The sequence below is a fragment of the Bidens hawaiensis genome, unplaced genomic scaffold, assembly GCF_021521415.1.
Source record: "Bidens hawaiensis isolate Kalapana, Puna unplaced genomic scaffold, B.hawaiensis_p1.1 tig00024444_1, whole genome shotgun sequence".
In the NCBI taxonomy this organism is placed as follows: domain Eukaryota; kingdom Viridiplantae; phylum Streptophyta; class Magnoliopsida; order Asterales; family Asteraceae; genus Bidens; species Bidens hawaiensis.
In genome coordinates, this window is record NW_027493857.1 from 75,555 (window position 1) to 95,068 (window position 19,514).

Sequence of the window (19,514 nt, forward strand, 5' to 3'; positions counted from 1 at the left end):
CGCCTAACCGATGTTGCAAGCCGGATGAGGTGTCAAAGTTTACCCTTGACTGCCAAATGCCTAGCTTCCGCTTTTTGTTTAGTCGGGCGGTAAGGACGTTGTCTTCTCTTGTTTTCTGGGTGTAGAGGTTTGTGCTCTGGGGGAGATCTCTACCCAGTTGCTTCTCCGTTTCTGCAAAGCGTTTAGCTGCTGTCATGATGGCATCCCATGTGGATGGCATGCCATCTTTACCCGTTAAGGTGCGGATGAGCTCTGGGTCGTTCGCGCCCTGGATAAAAGCAGCGCGAACAAGATCTTCGCTAATATTACCCAGACTTAGCTTCTTTGAGTTGAAGCGAGTGATGAAGTCTGGCAAAGATTCATCTTCCTCTCGAATGCATTTGAGGATTGTCCATTGCTCTTCGGTATACTTTCTTTGTTGGCTGAAGTGTTGGCTAAATTTCTGCTGGAAGTCTTCCCAATCGTAGATGTGGTGGACCGGTAGACGATCGAACCACGCTCTAGCTGCCCCAACAAGCATCATTTGGAACATGTAACACCACGTAGGTTCCGTCCAACTACTGACGGTTGCCCCCGCTATGAACCTGTTCAAATGATCGTCTGGATCAGATATACCATCGTAAGTGCCGATGTTGGACATCTGTTTGGCACTTTTCGGGACGATTGCTTCCGCAATGTCCCTTGCAAATTTGGACGTTCCCGCCTTTGCAGCAGTTGGTGTAAATGTTTTGGAGAAGTCACGTGAGTTTCCACCTGCGTTTTTTGGTTTGAAGGTTTCTCCAAAACGCCTTCTCGGTTGGGAGTCCGTTTCCTTACGCTTCCCTTTCGCCCTATGACGAGGGTTTGCGTCACTATCGGATTCCTCCGAATCATTGTCCAAGTACTCTCCGAATTCCTCAGGCTGTTGGAGTGAACGTAAGCGTTCATCCAACTCAGCTTGGAATTCTTTTTGACGTGCTTCCGCCCACGCTTTGACTTCATCGAGTGTTTGGCGGGGGAGCCTCGTTCGTTGTCTCTCTAACTGGGTATCGGTGAATCCCAGTGGGCGATTATTTACTACACTTGCCCCAGCTTTGGTAACTGGGGTAGTGTTCGTAAAATTTACTGCACTTGCCCCGGCTTGGGTAACCGGGGTAGTGTTCATAAAAACTGTGTAGTCGCCGGTATTCCCCCCAGTAGCTGGGGTTGTGGTTACCGGAGTTTCTTTAACCATCTTTCCAGAAGTTTGAAAAAACTGAAAAGAAATGAAGTTCTAGCTTTTATGCACGGATGGCGCCAATGAAGAAACACTAATGGACCCCGGGCAGATTACGGATAATCTGGGGGTTAAATAGATGTTTCCCACGAGGGGTTAGATCCGGCAAAGATGGTTCTTCCGATAACCTGCAAAACAGACACCGTGAGCTCGTCACTGAGAAAGGGGGGGTACCTCCTTGTGACCACCCTCCGGCGTGAGAATCAGACTAGATTGCTCTTGAATATAAGTGTATATTAAGAGATTGCTAGAGCAGATATCAGGTATAAGATGTAAGATACAAGATAAGATGAGATGATCATACCATTTGGGGTATTTATAGCCGAAGGTAGGTTTCCAAGAAGGTGTAGCCGGCTGAATAGTATTCCTGTTCTACCAACTGTGGCCTACGCACGTGCCATGCTGGTAGTTGGTGGGTAGGCAGCGGCTGACAGTGACCAGGCCTGCTGTGTACTATTCCTTTTCCACCAACTGCAGGCTATGCACGTGGTATGACAGGAGTTGGTGAGTAGGTAGCGGCTAATAGTGACATACAGTACAAGAGCTGTCGTATCTCTGGTCAGATCTTTTGCCCATACCTCGTCAGGTACAGTACAAAAGATCTTCCAGTATCGTACGGACTGGCTCATTTGGGCGGGAGTATTCCCCCTCCCGCCTTTGTGCGGGATTGTTCCCGGCTTTGCTCATTCCTTCAGGTGACTACTGAATTATTTTGAGAGCTAAGTGCCTTGTGCGTGTAGCCTTGCTGCGCGGGTGGCCTTCCCTGATGGCTTGTATCCGCAGCTGCGGGAACAGGCGGAGTACTTCACCATTGGGAGGCATTTCCTGCGGGAACAGCTTGTGTACTGCGCGTAAGGACGTCACGTCTCTGAGCATGGTGGGTCCTGCGGATCCAGTTGGTTTCTGCGCAGACGTCTCTCTTCAAGGTGAGTCATGCGAGTCCAACTGGGCTCTGCTGGGACCTACCTCTTCACCAAGCCAACACTTCGTTAAGGATTAAAGGCCGTCTAAGATGCTACAGGTTGGCAATAATAGCCTATTGTTTCTTGGATATCAAGCCTCCTATAACCTTTTTAAGCCTACCCACGAATACCTTTGAAATCGTCTTGTTCATGCACCCAATCAAGCTAATCGACAGGAACTCACTTAAGGCAATAGGGTCTTTAACCTTAGGAATTAATGCAATAAAAGATGATATACACTAAGAACTAAACGATTCTGCCTCGAAGAATTCATCAAAAATATTCACAAAATCCTCTTGCAAACACCCCCAAATCCGTTTCAAGAACTTAAAATTATACCCATTCGGGCCCGAAACCCGGTCCCGTCACAATCCCATACATCCTCCTTAATTTCCAACACCATAAATGAAGCATTAACGAATTCGCTTCCCCGTCATCCAATCGATTGATATTGGGAAGAGACTAATTTTGGCCTATTCTCTACAAGCTCCTCAATTTTTTTTTGTTTCATAAAAATCTAAAAGCCAACTCCTTCAAAGGAACGGGGTTTGATACCCACTCGTCATCTAACATTAAACCATGCAGCCGATTACTACTTAAATTAGTGTTTAGGGCACGATGGAAGTACTTCGAGTTTTCATCATTGTCTGTGGCCCACCAAACCCCTGACTTTTGTTTAATACCACGAAATTTCAAAAGCTCAAACTCTTTGGCATGAATCAAACAATCAGATCTACTAAATTCCAATTCCTCCTGAAAGTGGTTTAGTCTCACCTGACTATTTCTTTTCAAACAAACAGCCTCTTTTTTCTACTTGTAGACCCCCTTGTTTCAAATTATTATTAACAGCTAGCATCATCACCAAACAAAATTTCAAATAATTTTGCTTTACAAAGACGTCTAATATAAAGAATATCCATAAGTTCTACAAATACAATGAACATTAGTTTGATACAAAAACTAAATTCAAAACTCATCATTGCCTTGCATCATTGTAATAAGCATCTCACTTCTTTATATTGAACCACACTTGCAACCCTGATCACATCCACCATGGCGGCCATTGACCAACCCAACATAGCCGTAGTCGTCGTCCCTTTCCCTGCACAAGGCCATCTCAACCAGCTCCTCCACCTCTCCCGCCTCATCTCCGCCTACAACGTCCCCGTCCACGTCATCACCACCACCACCCACGGCCGCCAAGCGAACACCCGAATCCCACTTTCACTCTCCACCAATATCCATTTCCACCACCACACCACCCCTCACTTCCCTTCACCACCACCCGACCCCACCGCCGCCACCAAGTTCCCCACACAACTCATCCCAGCTTTCCAATCCGCCATGCATCTCCGCCAACCCTTTAACGACTTTCTTTCAACACTTTCTCCATCGGTTAAACGGATGGTGGTTATTTATGATTATCTTATGGGAACAGTTGTGCAAGATGTTATTTTACATGCTAACGTTGAAGCTTATATGTTCTCGAGTTGTTCTGCTTTCGCTGGGTTTTGGTACCGCCACGAGGCCGCGCCTCTTGATGATGAGCTCGCTGCGATATTGAAAGAACTTCCTACTAATGAAGATTGTTTTTCGATCGAAGGGTATCGGTTCATTGCTTCCACAGATGTATCTTGGAAGAAATTTTCATCTGGTATATATATATATATATATGTTTTAAGTAAAATTAACTTTATATGTATACTTTGAGAAGTTAATATTGGCAAACCCGAGCTTTTTAGGGTTGTTCACAAGCTAACTAAGCCAATGTGTGCTTATGTTTGGTTTGGTTTGGTTTGGTTTGTAAACGAAAACGAGTCGAATTAAGTTGGCTTGGTTTTTATACGAATCGAATCGATTTTTTATTTTTTAAAACTTTTTTCAACCGAGCTGGTTTTTAATTTTAAGTTTTTGTCAGATGAGCCGATTTTTAGATTTTTTGAACTTTTTTTTAAACGAGCTTGAAGCGAAAAGCTATTTATACCTTTCGAAGCTTAGTATATGTCAAATGAACAACTAATATCGAGTATTCAACTAGAATTAGGACATAAAATTTAAATACATATAATTATTGTTTTAGGAATTGTCATCATACTAGCCACCAGCCAAAAGCCTCCACGGCTCACATATACTTTATAAATATAATAAAGTTAGAGAATGAAGTAATTTAAGTCGGGTTCAGGTGACTGGTTGGTTTCTGAACAAGTCGAATCGAGCTCGGCTCGTGTACTAAACTATCCAAGCTAAGCTGGTTCGGTTTGTAAACAAATAGAGTTCGAGCAAATTTTTTACAAACCATCTGAACTTGGCTAGTTGGTTTGTGTTCTAAACTATTTGCCCCTATTGACCTGATCATGAGTAACATTGGCTTGCAGGTACGATTTTTGACGCAAGTAGAGTTATTGAAGGCAAATACCTCAATCTAATCGAACAAGTCGATTATCAAGACAGACAAAAACTTTGGGCGCTTGGTCCTTTCAACCCGGTTGAGATCACAAATGATCCAAATCATAAACGTCATAAACTATTTGATTGGCTCAAAAAACAAACACCCGATTCGGTTCTTTATGTTTCATTTGGGACCACAACATCGATCAGTAACGAACAAATTCAAGAAATTGCTTTGGGTTTAGAGGAAAGCAAGCAAAAATTCATTTGGGTATTAAGAGATGCCGATAAAGGCGATATCTTTGACAGTGAGGTCCGGATGATTGAGCTTCCGGACCAGTTTGAAGAGCGGGTGGGGGAGAATGGGTTGGTTGTGGTGGACTGGGTCCCACAATTGGAGATCCTTAGCCACCGGTCCACTGGGGGGTTTATGAGTCATTGTGGATGGAACTCATGCATGGAGAGTATGACCATGGGTGTGCCCGTGGCTGCTTGGCCGATGCATTCGGATCAGCCGCACAATGCAATGTTAATAACGAATGTTTTGAACATTGGGATTTATGTGAGGGATTGGACGCAAAGGAAAGAATTGGTGAGTTCAAAGGTGGTTAAAGAGGTGGTTGGGAGGTTGATGGTGTCGGATGAAGGGGTGGAGATGAGGAAAAGGGCGGCGGAGCTTGGTAATAGGATAAGGCGGTCTATGATGGATGGTGGGGTTGCGAGGGTGGAGTTGGATTCATTTGTAGCGCATGTCTCAAGATAGATTGCGTTGAATGTTTTGGATATTTTGATGTAAACTACTTCAACATATTTCTACACAATAATTATGTATTTTTCAAAAATTTGTGTCAATTTATTTGAACTACTTTGGTATGGATTGATTAAAGTAGCCGCCTTCAAATTCATCGTGAACCCGTTGAAATAGACTTTTCATTTGAATCACACCACGCACTCATTTCCAACACCTAAATCTATATACATTCCTTTATGTTATATGCTAGAAGCCATGCAATCATGCATAACACCTAAGCATAATTCTACAAAAATCAAGATGAGTGTAGCATTAACAAGTGACTAAATATGAAGTGGAGATTCAATGTTAAGGGTATTGAGTTGTACCCGCGGTGATATAATGTTGCATATCTTTTTCAGTTATATATGTACGATAATATGTAGTCCTAAAACATCTTTGATTCCAACTAGATGCATGTTTATTCCGACAATAAACGTGTTATTATAACTTTCGTCATTATCTTAAGTTCCCATAATACATGTGATGTTACAATTGGCATTGAGCGTGTGTACCTTGTCATTTGGTAAAAAGTTGTTGCAGGTATGATTTAAACAAGAACACGGATAGTGTATGGATCATGTTTTTTAATTTTGTCAAGCCACGCAAACAAAATTATGGTTTTATTATAATAAAAAGATGGCCAACAATGCAAAAATGACAAGTGTTCAGCCTGATTTTTTGTGGTTTTATGTTGAAGTATATTATTGGTTCTAAATAAGGATTAAAACCACATTGTAAATTTATTCACTTAATAAACCAATTAGAAATATAAGTAGATCATCAATCGCAGAGTAGCCATTCTCATTTTGGTTGGGTGGTAAGATGATTAGGGTGTTAAATTAGAGATCAGGGTTCAAACCTTATAGTATACAAATATTTAGTCGTTCAAAAAAAAGCATTGGTTGAGTTGAAGGAAAAAAACTGTAGACCCTAACAAATAACGAATTATATAAATTGAACCTTCTAAACAACGATTAACGTTAAAAGTCGTGGTACTTGACTCTTAACCCCAACGTAGAATATTGGTGATGAAAAAGGCGGTTCCCTCTCAAACTCATTGTTCATGGCCTTCTTTCTCCTCGTTACTCAAGTCCGTGATCGATAATCAAGCACGAAGTAAATAAATAACTCTTATTTATTAATCAGAAAATCTTACTCAAAAAACTAATTACAGCTCTCAAACTCTAACTCGGTTTGACTCTTAATGAACCCTAACAAGGTTACATCTCGTGTTCACTCTAGATGAGCCCTAACTTGGTTGCATCTCACACATTCTTTAATGTCTAACCATGACTTGGTTTATATAGACTAACATAACTTGATAGCCAAAACATGACCTATTTTAATTACAATGCAATTAGGAAACATATTGTAATTAGGAAATATAACCAACTATGACCGACTTATTAATATTGTTTCCTGTCGACTTGTAACTTAGAGTTTCAAATTACGTCCAACAATCACACCCCTAATTTCTGACTCAAAATAGGTGGATCTATATCTCCAAACTTGTCTCCTTTGACCTATCTGATTTGACCAACGATCTTGACCTTCTTGGCTTTGACAACCATCTTGGTCCTCAACATCTTGGTCTTCATCATATTGGTCTTGACCTCCAGGAACTCCTCTTGATCCATAGTTGTGTTTTTCGGCTCTCCTAAACTCGACTAACTCTGTGACCTTGTCCCCGACCATTCACTTGGTCGTATAAACTCTCATAACCACTCCTTTGGTTGTGATTCTTGTCATCTAATCAAGCAAATTCAATCTTCCTTGATCTTCTTTTGTTCCCGAATCAAAACACGAACACATCATTCAAATCAAAAGCTTGGTCAAAACATAACTCGTTAAACCCGTATAAAAGCAAACTTTGAATCAAACCTACTCGTTCAACCCAAATAATATACAAACTCTGAATTAAACCGTCTTGTTCAACCCAAATAAAATAGTAGTCAATCCAGTCAACCTAAACTTGTTGAACAAGTAAATAAAGAAAACCAACTTGTATTTTTTCCTTTGAATTCCTCCGCTCCAAAGAAATCAAACCGACTTCCTTTTTTTAAACGAATACCAATTCCTAGTAAAAATAAATAAAACCACTTTTCAACTTCAGTATTATCTCCTTAAATTGCCATAAGAGAGAATCCATTTTTTTTTCTCGTAACTTGGCAAGGATCTATACTTCAACAAATAATCTTTCTATTGACTATGGTTTGCACCAATACGAAACCTCAACTTCAATAAAGAACCATATCAAAGTTTTGATGCTCGTATCCAATGCTCCTGCTACACAACCCAATCAACTGAGCCACTTGTTCTTCGGATCGCTACTGCCGAATTGCTGCCACAAGTTCGCTTGACTTGCGGCCCCTAGTAGGAAAATCATATTCTTCGATCGCTGCCGTAATAGATCCGACTGACCTTCTTGTGAAAAGAAGCTCCGATTTGTAAACCCTCCTCGGTTCCGACATGCGACTATGATAGTTTCTATTCAAGCCACCACCCGCCACCGATCACTGTACTCTTGACCCGCCTCACCGCTGATCACAACAGCTAACTCGATTATCTATTTCTTGAAATTGGATCTGATACCAATGATAAGTAAAAAAATAACTCTTGTTTTTTAATCAGAAAATCTTACTCAAAAAACTGATTACAACTCTCAAACCCTAACTCGATTTAACTCTTGATGAACCCTAACTTGGTTGCATCTAGATGAACCCTAACTTGGTTACATCTCGTGTTCACTCTAGATGAACCCTAACTCGGTTGCATCTCACACACTCTTTAATGTCTAACCATGACTTAGTTTACATAGACTAGCATAACTTGATAGCCAAGACATTACTTATTTTAATTACAATACAATTAGGAAACATATTATAATTAGGAATTATAACCAACTATGACCGACTTGTCAATATTGGTCCCTCAAGTTCACCGACTTGTAACTTGGAGTATGAAATTACGTCCAACCTCTCTCGACTACTCCATCCGTGCACTTTAAAAGATGTCTAAACTCTAGAAAGCAAGACCGGCTCTAAGGGCGGGCGAGGTGGGTGGCCGGCTGGGGCATGTTTTTTACGGGGCATAAATTTTTTAAAAATTCTCAATGTTATATATGTAGAATATTCAAACGCTTATAATCTCACAATTTTTATAATACCCAAACACATTTTAGACCACATTTTTTTTTAAATATTCAAAGACTAATATGCTCATTAAAAATTGAAAAATACCCTCTTTACATTTAATTAATCTATAAAAGTTAAATAATTAAAAAAAATGAAATTAACAGGCGAGATAACAATAGCGTCGACTTCGAGCACTAGTAGTCACGGTAGCATCTATAAAATGGAGTTTTTCGAAATTGTAGTTATTGAAATCTTATTTATGATTCACAATGACCCAAGAAAGACTTTGCGGGTTGGTGATGATAGCTATCGAGAACGAAGTATTAGAGAGCATAAATTACGAAGAGTTGATTCACCAAATTGCTATAAAAAATGCTATGAGAGCTTCACAAATCATCTGTTAGATATTAGGCTATTGAGTATCTCATCATTCTAATTATTTTGTTAATTATTATGTGTATTGACATAACTTTAATCGTCTTTTAAAAAAGTTGTTTACATTATGTAGGTACCGTGACAGATCTAATAGCTAGGTTCCTGGACCACTAGCCAGCGGAAATCACTAGTGGTTAACCGAGATCTCGAATCTTGGAGTATTGTTTGGTTTATTTCCAAGGAGGTTGGAGAAAAAGAGAGAATAAAGAGAAAGAGCAGGAGGTTATATGGATAAGAAGTTGTTTGGCAAAAGCTTGTTTTGCATGTGAAGTCTTTCACTATTTATAGTGGAAGACTTCCACGCTTCCATTCACATTATTTCCGGCCCATTGGGCTAAACCGTACAAGGCCTCGGGCCCAAATATACACACAAACAAAACCGACAAGCTACCTAAATACAATATTAACCATCTAAGTAAATACAAAAGACTAAAATACAAAACCGGGCTCTACAATCTCCCTCTACTCTTAAGTATTTGCTTCGGTAGCCTTTGTCTTCAGTTGGTCTCGTATTCGAAGGCTGACGGATAATCATATAGTTGATTGTCAACAAGATAACGCACATACTTGTTGAACATCTCAACTATCTGGTCAGTGTTATCCCTTCGAACGTCTTCCACAGTCGCCATGGGGGAGTTGTACAGCTTCAACAGGTCTTCTTTGCCAAAGGCAGTTAGCTCGTGCTCATCAAAGAAGCGGAGGAAGTGCATGTCTTTGCAATGAATCACTGCTTCCCCCGCACTGTTATTAAACTCCTAACATATGAAGTGACAGAATAGATTGGGCAGAAACGGTTATCCATGATAGATTGGTCGTCCATCTTTGTGAGTCTTGTATCGCCATCCTTCCTCTTTTTCCAGATGGCTGGATCGACTTTAGTTGGATGTCGATAAGACTTACCCTTGTTGAGCTTGAATTTAGAGTCTTTCTTCCACTCCTTGCTTAAGAACCGATTGAACCATCCTCAGAGCTCCTCTTCCGTTTCCGAGTAACCTACAATGCGTCTGAAATAATTCATGTCAAATACGGACAGTGTGTGCATGTCCGTGTAGTGTATGTAGGTCAGATCTCAATTGGCACGACGAATTGCCCATGTCTTGCTGTTGTCGTTCCACTAGCAATAGACAATCAGAGAGTCATCAATATACGGATACAGTCAATCCCGAATACTGCCACTTTTGCTGATGTAGTAACGTTTGTTCTTTCTTCGTCTAAGAGCGTGAGACGGTTCAGCAGTATTCACAAGGAGAGCCACCACAGTTACTGGCTCCTGGATCACATCATCCTCACCGCGAACCGGTGTGTCAGGGTTCGGTGAGTAGTTTATTCCATCATCATCGTCGTCTTCTTTCCTCAGGGATTCAATAACTGCACATGAAGCAACATTAAAGTTAACTCACTTTCTCTCTTTAAAATTGTGATATATTTTAAAAATATTTACAATTTTAAAACAAAATGATAAACTTTACTCAAAAGAAATCATGCCAAACGAATCTACAAGATATAGAAATCGGGCACGGTCAAAAGCTTTTGTAAATAGATCCGCAAAGTTGTAATAAGTATGGACCCTTTGGATATTGACAAGTTTTTTATCAAAACAATCACGAATAAATGCAGTCGGATGTCAATGTGTTTTGTCTTCAGGTGCTGGACAGGGTTTTTGACAATACAAACCGCAGCCTCGTTATCATACTTGATCAGGGTATTAAAGAAATTCAAACCGTAATCCAGCAGCTGATGTTGGATCCAAATCACTTGAGAGTAGCAGCTGGATGCGGCAATGTACTCAGCTTCGGAGATGGAGGTGGACACGGTGACCTACTTCTTGCATTGCCAAGATATTAACCTATCTCCAAGGAAATTGACATCCTCCTGAAGTTGACTTTTTGTCAAAATTGCACTCCCCATAGTCACTGTCGGTGTAGGCATGCAGTGTCAACGGAAATTCTTTTGGATACCAGAGACCCAAACGAGGCTTTCCTTTCAGATACCGAAAGATACGTTTGACAACAACTAAGTGGGACTCTTTTGGATCCGATTGATAACTGGCACACTGACAAACAGGGAACATGATGTCCGGCCTGCTTGCAGTGAGATACATTAGGGAGCCAATCATCGACCTATAGAGGTATTGATCGACTGGCTTTCCAGATGGATCAGGAACTAGCACCGGTCGAGTAGTAATCGGAGTTGCAAATGTAGATGCATCCTTAAACCCAAATTTCTGAACAATGTCGTGGACGTATTTTCTTAATGTATTAAAATCCCATCCATCTTTTGCTCAACTTGTAAGCCCAAGAAGAATGTCATCTCACCCAACGAACTCATGTCAAACCGACGCTGCATGACCTCAGAAAACTCCTTACACAGCTTATCTTTTGTGGACCTAAAGATGATTTCGTCAACATACACTTGGATCAGGATTAGATCGTTACCAACCTTCTTGACAAAGAGTGTCTGGTCAATGACACCTCTTCTATAGCCATGCTTCATTAGATGTTCAGCAAGAGTGGCATACCATGCACAGGGTGCTTGGTGTAGGCCATAAAGAGCTTTGTCAAGTCGGTAGACGTATTCGAGATGATCAGGATCCTCAAAAACTGGAGGTTGCTTGACATATATTTCTTCTTTTACTTTCCCATACAAAAATGCGATCTTGACATCTATTTGATAAACTTTGAATTCATGTATGAAGCATAGGCCAAGAAGAAACGAATTGCCTCAAGCCTAGCCACCGAAGCATAAACCTCATCATAATCAAGACCCTCACATTGCCAAAAGCCTTGCACAACCAATCTGGCCTTATTCCTTATAATAACCCCCTTGTCATCCTTTTTATTTCTAAACACCTACTTCGTCCCGATCGGCTTCTTGTTCACAGGTTTCTTGACCAGCCTCCAAACACTTAGCTTTTTGAATTGTAAAAACTCTTCTTGCATTGTTCTACCCAGGAATTCTCCATCAGAGCCACTTTGTAATCTTTGGGTTCAACATGTGAAATAAAACAAGCAAAAAGACATTTGTTAATAGTGCCTGAGTCTTGGGTCACAACCTTGAGCTTGTAAAATGCCCAGGTTCGTTACAGTTGTAGGTCCCGTGACGGATCTAAGAACTAAGTTCCCAAGTCAATCTGGACCACTAGCTAGCGGAAATCACTAGTGGTTAACTGAGATCTCGGATCTTGGAGTGTTGGGTTTATTTCCAAGAAGGTTGGAGAGAAAGATAGCGTAGAGAGAAAGACCAGGAGGTTATATGGATAAGAAGTTGTTTGGCAAAAGCTTGTTTTGCATGTGAAGTCTTCCACTATTTGTAGTAGAAGACTTCCATGCTTCCATTCACATTATTTCCGACCCATTGGGCTAAATCATACAAAGCCTCGGGCCAAAACATACACAAAAACAAAACCGACAAGCTACCTAAATACAATATTAAACGTCTAAGTAAATACAAAAGACTAAAATACAAAACCGGGCTCTACACATTATTTAGTACGTTAAGATTTAAGGGACATATTTTTTCCAACTCGGGCAGGACACGTGAATTCTTAGGACCACTAGAAAGAATATCCGTATTATTATTATTTTAAGTTTTACGATTAACATTAGTTTAATACAAAAAATTAACTAAGTTGAAAAGTCACAATTGCATCATCGTAATAAACGTATGACTTTTTTATATTCAAACACAATTTCCACCCTGATCACGCTACCATTTCTAACACCATGGCAATCGTCGAACAACCCAACATAGCCGTAGTCATCGTCCCATTTCCGGCACAAGGCCATCTCAACCAGCTCCTCCACCTCTCCCGCCTCATCGCCGCCTACAACGTCCCCGTCCACGTCATCACCACCACCCACGGCCGCCAAGCGAACGCCCGAATCCCACTTTCACTCTCCACCAATATCCATTTCCACCACCACCCCACCCCTCACTTCCCTTCACCACCACCGACCCCACCGCCGCCACCAAGTTCCCCACACAACTCATCCCAGCTTTCCAATCCGCCATGCATCTCCGCCAACTCTTTAACGACTTACTTTCAACACTTTCGGCATCGGTTAAACGGGTGGTGGTTATTTTTTATTATCTCATGGGACCGGTTGTTCAAGATGTTATTTTATATGCTAACGTTGAAGCTTATATGTTCTCGTGTTGTTCGGCTTTTGTGGCGTTTTGGTACCACCACGAGGCCGCTGGACGGGCAGTTACCGATGAGGAGCGCAGGCTTGCTTGTAAATGAGTTAAGCTGAGCTAGCTTGGTTTGTAAACGAGCCAATTTTCATTTTTCTTTTTTAATAACTTTAAAAAAAAAACTGTTTAAACCTATCAAACCTAGTAGTGACAAGTTGACAACAATTAACATTGATTAATGTTGAGTATTTGACTAAAATTAAAATTAGGACGTAAAGTCAAAAAAATATATAATTATTGTTTTTACGAGATGACATAAGCTCTCCACCATTCACATATACTTGGTAAGTTGGTATATATAAAATAAATTAAAAATAAAGTAATTTAAGCTGAGCTGGCTCGGTTTGTAAACAAGTTGAACGGAACTTGGCTTGACTTGCAAACTATTCGAAACAAGCTGGCGGGATTTTTATACGAGCCTAATCGAGCAAACGTTTTACGAGCTTTTTACAAACTATCCGAGCTTGGCCTGTGTTCTAAATTATCCGCTCCTGTTGACCTGTTGATAAAATTAACTTGCAGGTACAATTTTTGATGCAAGTAGGGTTATAGAAGGCAAATACATGGATTTAACGACCAAGTCAATTATCAAGATGGAGAAAAACTTTGGGCTCTTGGTCCTTTTAACCCGGTTGAGATCACTAGGGATTCAAGCGATCATAAACGTCACAAACTATTCGATTGGCTTGAAAAACAAACACCTGACTTGGTTCTTTACGTTTCATTCGGGACGACAACGTCAATTAGCAACGAACAATTCAAGAAATCGCTTTAGGTTTAGAAGAAAGCAAACAAAAATTCATTTGGGTGTTGAGAGATGCTGATAAAGGAGATATCTTTGACAGTGAGGTACAAAAGATCGAGCTTCCGGACGGGTTTAAAGAGCGGGTGGGGGAGAATGGTGGACTGGGTCCCACAATTGGAGATCTTAGGCCATGAAGCCATTGGAGGGTTTATGAGTCACTGTGGGTGGAACTCATGCATGGAGAGTATGACCATGGGTGTTAATAACTAAAGTTTTGAAGAACGTTGGGATGTATGTGAGGGATTGGACGCAAAGGAAAGAGTTTGTGAGTTCAAAGGTCGTTAAAGAGGTGGTTACGAGGTTGATGGTGTCAGATGAAGGGGTGGAAATGAGGAAAAGGGTGGCGGAGCTTGGTGGTAGGGTCAGGTATTCAATTTGCACATGTGGTGTACTCTCGTAGAGAGTGCATAAAAGGTGATGTGATAGCAGAACCCTGAGAATGAAATACTACGCTATCCCTTTACCAGTTCTCTTTGCATGGTGAGCGGTGCTCCCATCCCGTGTGCCAATACTTTTCATTTGGTGAGGTGGCAAGAATTAATAAACAAAATTAAGAAATCATTTTACCAATGAATTAACGTTAAAAAATTGACGGGATTGGCGATTTGGATGAAAATGATAAGTCTTGTTAAACAAACCTTAATGTTCTAGATGCAAAAAAATAAATAAACAGATAAATAATAATAATAAAATAAATAAGTAATAAGGAACGAAAGAAACCTTATGGATGAAAGTAGCAAAAGTAACCAAATGTTAGGGAGACGATTTTAGCAATTTACTCTAAAAAAATTTCTTTCTATAGCTTTCCCAGATTTTGTAAACAACATGCACATATGTACTCGGTACTCTTTACGGATGATTGATCCAAGAACTTAATCTCGTGTTGACATTAAAGATTTATTTTGCCACGTACACATTATCTCAGTTTGTTAATTGTTAACATTGAATTTGTTCACTGTTAGCATTCAAGTTCAACACATCCACAAAAAAGAAACGGATGAATTACTTCGTCATTCTCTATCCAAAGTTGTAGTTTAACTGGTACCCAATAAATCCATCTTCCTTGAATAAACTTTGCTCTCTCGGTCATGAGCCAAAGGAAATGGACCGTAAATACTCCTGAATCGATCGGCTCCCTTGTATAACCACTCGTCTTTGCCATCTCTAAGAACTATATTTATCATCATATTAGAACAGTGTTTTAGTTACAATAATTGTTGTTCCATTGTAAACAGAGAGTAATCATGTCCATTATTAGGTTAAGGTTGCTTTCAACAGTTAAGTAAATGTGTTTTGTCATCACATTAAATAAGTAAACATGTTACATGTCCATTAGGCTAAGGCTGCTTTCAACAATGATTTGTGTCCATACGGATTGGGCAAAAGTCTGCTTTCAACCGACTCAAAAGATATAAAATAAAATAAAGATCCGAGGATTTGTTATCAAGGATTACCAGTTTTATTAAATTTATTAAAAACTTACATAGCGCCATCCGTGGGACTCGAACCCACGACCACGTGGTTAAAAGCCACGCAATATATATATATATACATTAGTTGTCTACATCTCTACATGTAGCACCAAGCAATATATATATATATACATTAGTTGGATTTGTTTTCCAACTCACATTTTTATTTTTACAAAAGTTCGTGAGCCCCTTGACAATTCATTCTGTGTCGTTTGTTTAGGAGTCAATACCAAACAAATGAATTGTTAGTGAGTCTGTTAACTAATCAAAAATGAGATTTCCTTTTAATCTAACATTTCATTCTTCCGTCAACACCCTTCTTTATTAACTATTCAATCAACTCGGTGCCGCCTTAATTTGTTTTCAAACGGCTGGTTTAAAACATCAAAAGACACTGAGCAGTATATGCATGTGTTTGGTTTTGATGTCATCCATTATAATATTACCCCCTTATTATTGATTCTTTGATTCGGCAATCCGGATAGTGAATGCGATTAAGCTTTGCACTCCATATATCGATAAAATAATAATGTTGAAAACATGAACAAGATGATAAACTATGATAACACTTGGAAGTAGCATTCAAACTGTATTTGCTGATTTAATAAGATGTGATGGTATAAGAGGATTGATTATGAATCCAAGTCTAATTCATGGCGTTAATTGCTCGAAAATAGTTTTAAATCATGTCCAAGTTACATACTTGCATGCACACTATGTAACTCTGTGTGGGACACAATGATTTGATGTCGTTCGGTCCTTCAAGCCTAATCCACAAATGTAAAACTCATCAAAAAGCTTTTGAATTACAAGACCCAAATAGTGCACCACTCATGTCTCATGCTTTCAACAGGCCGTCTCTGAGATCAGATGCCCGATCGAATATTAAAAATGGGCCTTTATATAACTCTTCTTTTTTTCATAGACGAGAATATGATAACAATAAACAAAACTAAGTTATTGAACTTCATTTAATAGAATAAGGGAGTAAAGACTAATAGGCTACGTTTATCTTAGTAGGCCATTTTTGTTTATGTTTAAAATGGGTATCTTTAATCTCTCTAGGTTGTCTCCTTATGTTAAAAGACTCTTTACCTAGTTTAATATCAATCTTCATGAAACTACGGTAACTAGGCATCATTTTTATGTAAGTTTTTTCTTAGAACGGTGACACACACCGAGGGACTTCAAACACCTTGTGGAACTAGGTTGTATATACATGATCATATATAACTAAGGTTGCAAAAGTCGTTAGGCGGACTCTAGACGGTCGACTGGAGAGTTGGGTGTGCTCAAAGTACTCGGAAATGATAAATATAAGGAAAAAATAATTTTTGGATATTATATACATGTCAAATAACATAAGTTTACTAATATTTATAAAAAATAAGGAAATATCAATATAAATAAGATAAATATATTATTAAATACTAAATTATTCTAAAATTTGCTAATCGTTAATTAAAAAAGGTGATATTATTTTTTTAATATTATAAAATTATGAATTATGTTTTATTTTTTAAGTCAAAATCGGCCCAAATTGACCGACGAGATGTGATTTTGGCTGAAGTTGACCACATTTGATCGATCATTAGTAACTAAGTGGAGTTAAAGAAACTTGTCTCTACGTCATACCTTGTAAGGAGTATACGAAAAGTACTCAGCCATGTACGCCTATTTTTAATACAACATTGTGATTCTATTTCTACACCTATTTTTACAACATTAATGCAACATTATGATTCTATTTCATACTCTTGATCACACGCTCCTTTATGATTCAATAATCTCAACGCTTAGAGTTAAGCAACATCCTACAAGTCCAATCATAAACTTATATATATATTCATGCAAACATACAATATCCTTTTTGTTAGAACTTTTTCAATCAAGTAAATTAAGAACACGAATCGAATTTGCATAAAACTTATGCAACTCTTTTTATTAATAATAAATTCGAACGGAATACAATCTAAAAATAAATTCTGCACCTTATTTATAGGCAATTAGAAACTTAAGCAACAAGAAAACAAACTCGAATTAGGAAAATTAATCAACTTCTAACTTTAATTAAAGTAAATTCCATAAATAAATTAGGCACCAAGAAATCTTCTTTGATCCTTGAACTTTAGATCTTCTTCAAACCTCCCTCTGAGATCTTTTATATCACTCTTATACTTTTTTCGTATTAGTCACTTGGGTACTTTACATTGGTATTGCACCAAGTTTTACACTTTTTGCAACGCAAATTCATATTCACACAAGTCGCCAATTCTTTCAAAATAAAATATGGTTCAAACACATACTTTTAAAAATAGTTAGATGTGTAAAAAAAAAAACCAAACTCGGTAACAGACCCAAAAAAACCCGAAACCGGGTTCTTTTATACCCAGGTTTTTACTACTCGAACCCATACCCGACCATACCGGCAGGATTCAAATAGGGTATGCATTTCAATACCAAAACTCGTACCCAGAACCAAGCTTGATTTGTATCCGGTAATACCCGAAAATCGGAACCAGTCCCATACCCGGAACCGGGTTTTTTCAATACCTGAAACCGGGTTTTCCAAATACCGGATCTATATCTAAAATTACCCGAAAAATAACTGAAAAATAAACAAAAAATACCCAAAAAAAAAGTGTAGCCCCTTAAAAAACTCAATCTATACCCAAAATATATATACCAGTAAAAACCAGACAATAGGGTTTTTTCAGTACCCGGAAATAGAGTATTTAAATCTCCGGTTTTAGAATACCCGATTCTATACCCAGCCTGAACCCAGTGTATAGGATATGATTTTTAGAAATAATACCCGGACCCAACCTCGACCCGGGTATGTGTAAAACCCGATTTGTGCCCCTCTCCACATAGTTATGTAAACCCGCATTTGCCCTTTGGGTCTTCAAATAGCAAGTTTTTATATGCTTCTATGTCGACTTCCTGAAGTAAACCATAAAACCACACCCATATGCCAGTTTGAGGCATATTTCTCAACTAATCAAAGTATTGATTCTTTTGAATAGTTCCATCACCAAACATACTCTAAATAGGATTTCAAACCCATTAGAAATCAATAACTGTTACATGTAATTGTTACTTAAACTCTTTTAACTTGTTTAATTGCAAAAATGTATAATATGTTGGTACTGTTTTGAGTGGTAATAGATTGATCGGCAAATGATGGAGCCGCAAACATTGATCCGACTTCACTGATTTTTCAAATATGTTGAACAATTGTTTTCTCACAACATGATGGTTTCAGACCTTGACGTTATGAATGACAATAAAACACAATCTTTGTTAAAGCTCTGGCTTAGAAGCGTGTCATATACAAACAAAAATAACTAGTCTCCTTGTATGCTTAATCAACTTTTACTAAAGAGTCTATTAAGTCTAATTTAACAAAATGTAAGGACCAAGGATGCAATATGCTTAAACCATAATTTTTTAACGACCAACGAATAAAAGTCCGGCTATCCAGAAACCCAATGGCAAAATGCGACCCCAAATGTTTGCGTTCTCAGACAGCAGGCCACCCAAGTCTCTCAGAATAAAATTGGATTACCTCTCTACAAAATTACACTTACACCTAGAACAAAACTGTCAACCAAAACGAACGGAATTACTTTTCCAGTTTGATTTTTTTTTACGCTTTATTATGTAGCCAACGGATCAATTGCTGAACTCTACATGATTTGGCTTGATTTATTGCTTAATTCAGAATCAGATCGTCAATTTCACAATATGAATCCTCTATTTACGTTCAGTCCAAAATTGACCGACTTGACAACTACCTATTAAATTGACCGAACTTGACATCTTCCTATCCACATTTCAGGTTTAAGATCAACGTAAATCGCGACCTAAATCGAACCGATTTATGCAGACGGTGGTTAATTACGACGGAAACGAAATTGAAGGAATTTTCAATTCCGCCTCTACGTGTTTTTGAAATCGTTGATGTGTGTGCCACTGTGTGGTTTGAAATCGGTGATGTAGAAAACCACCTACGTGTGACCCTATGTGTTTTTGAAATCGGTGATGTAAAAAACCACCTAGGTCTACATGTGCCA

The 19,514-nt window shown here is 38.9% G+C and overlaps 1 protein-coding gene and 1 pseudogene across 1 annotated transcript; both read left to right on the forward strand.

The window, feature by feature from the left end:
- The first annotated feature begins 3,270 nt into the window (after positions 1–3,270).
- On the forward strand, positions 3,271–5,446 carry LOC143569289 (zeatin O-glucosyltransferase-like). The gene is made up of 2 exons (XM_077055247.1): positions 3,271–3,871; positions 4,593–5,446. The coding sequence occupies exons 1-2, from the start codon at positions 3,271–3,273 to the stop codon at positions 5,366–5,368; spliced, it is 1,377 nt and encodes a 458-aa protein (XP_076911362.1). The 3' UTR covers positions 5,369–5,446.
- A 7,243-nt stretch (positions 5,447–12,689) lies between these two features.
- On the forward strand, positions 12,690–14,366 carry LOC143569283 (zeatin O-xylosyltransferase-like; annotated as a pseudogene).
- The last annotated feature ends 5,148 nt before the right edge of the window (positions 14,367–19,514 follow it).

Bases quoted from the DNA above. Each gene is read 5' to 3' on its own strand.
- LOC143569289 (XM_077055247.1), top strand. From the start codon at position 3,271: ATGGCGGCCATTGACCAACCCAACATAGCCGTAGTCGTCGTCCCTTTC. The intron at 3,872-4,592 runs GTATATATATAT...ATTGGCTTGCAG, and splicing joins TTGGAAGAAATTTTCATCTG to GTACGATTTTTGACGCAAGT.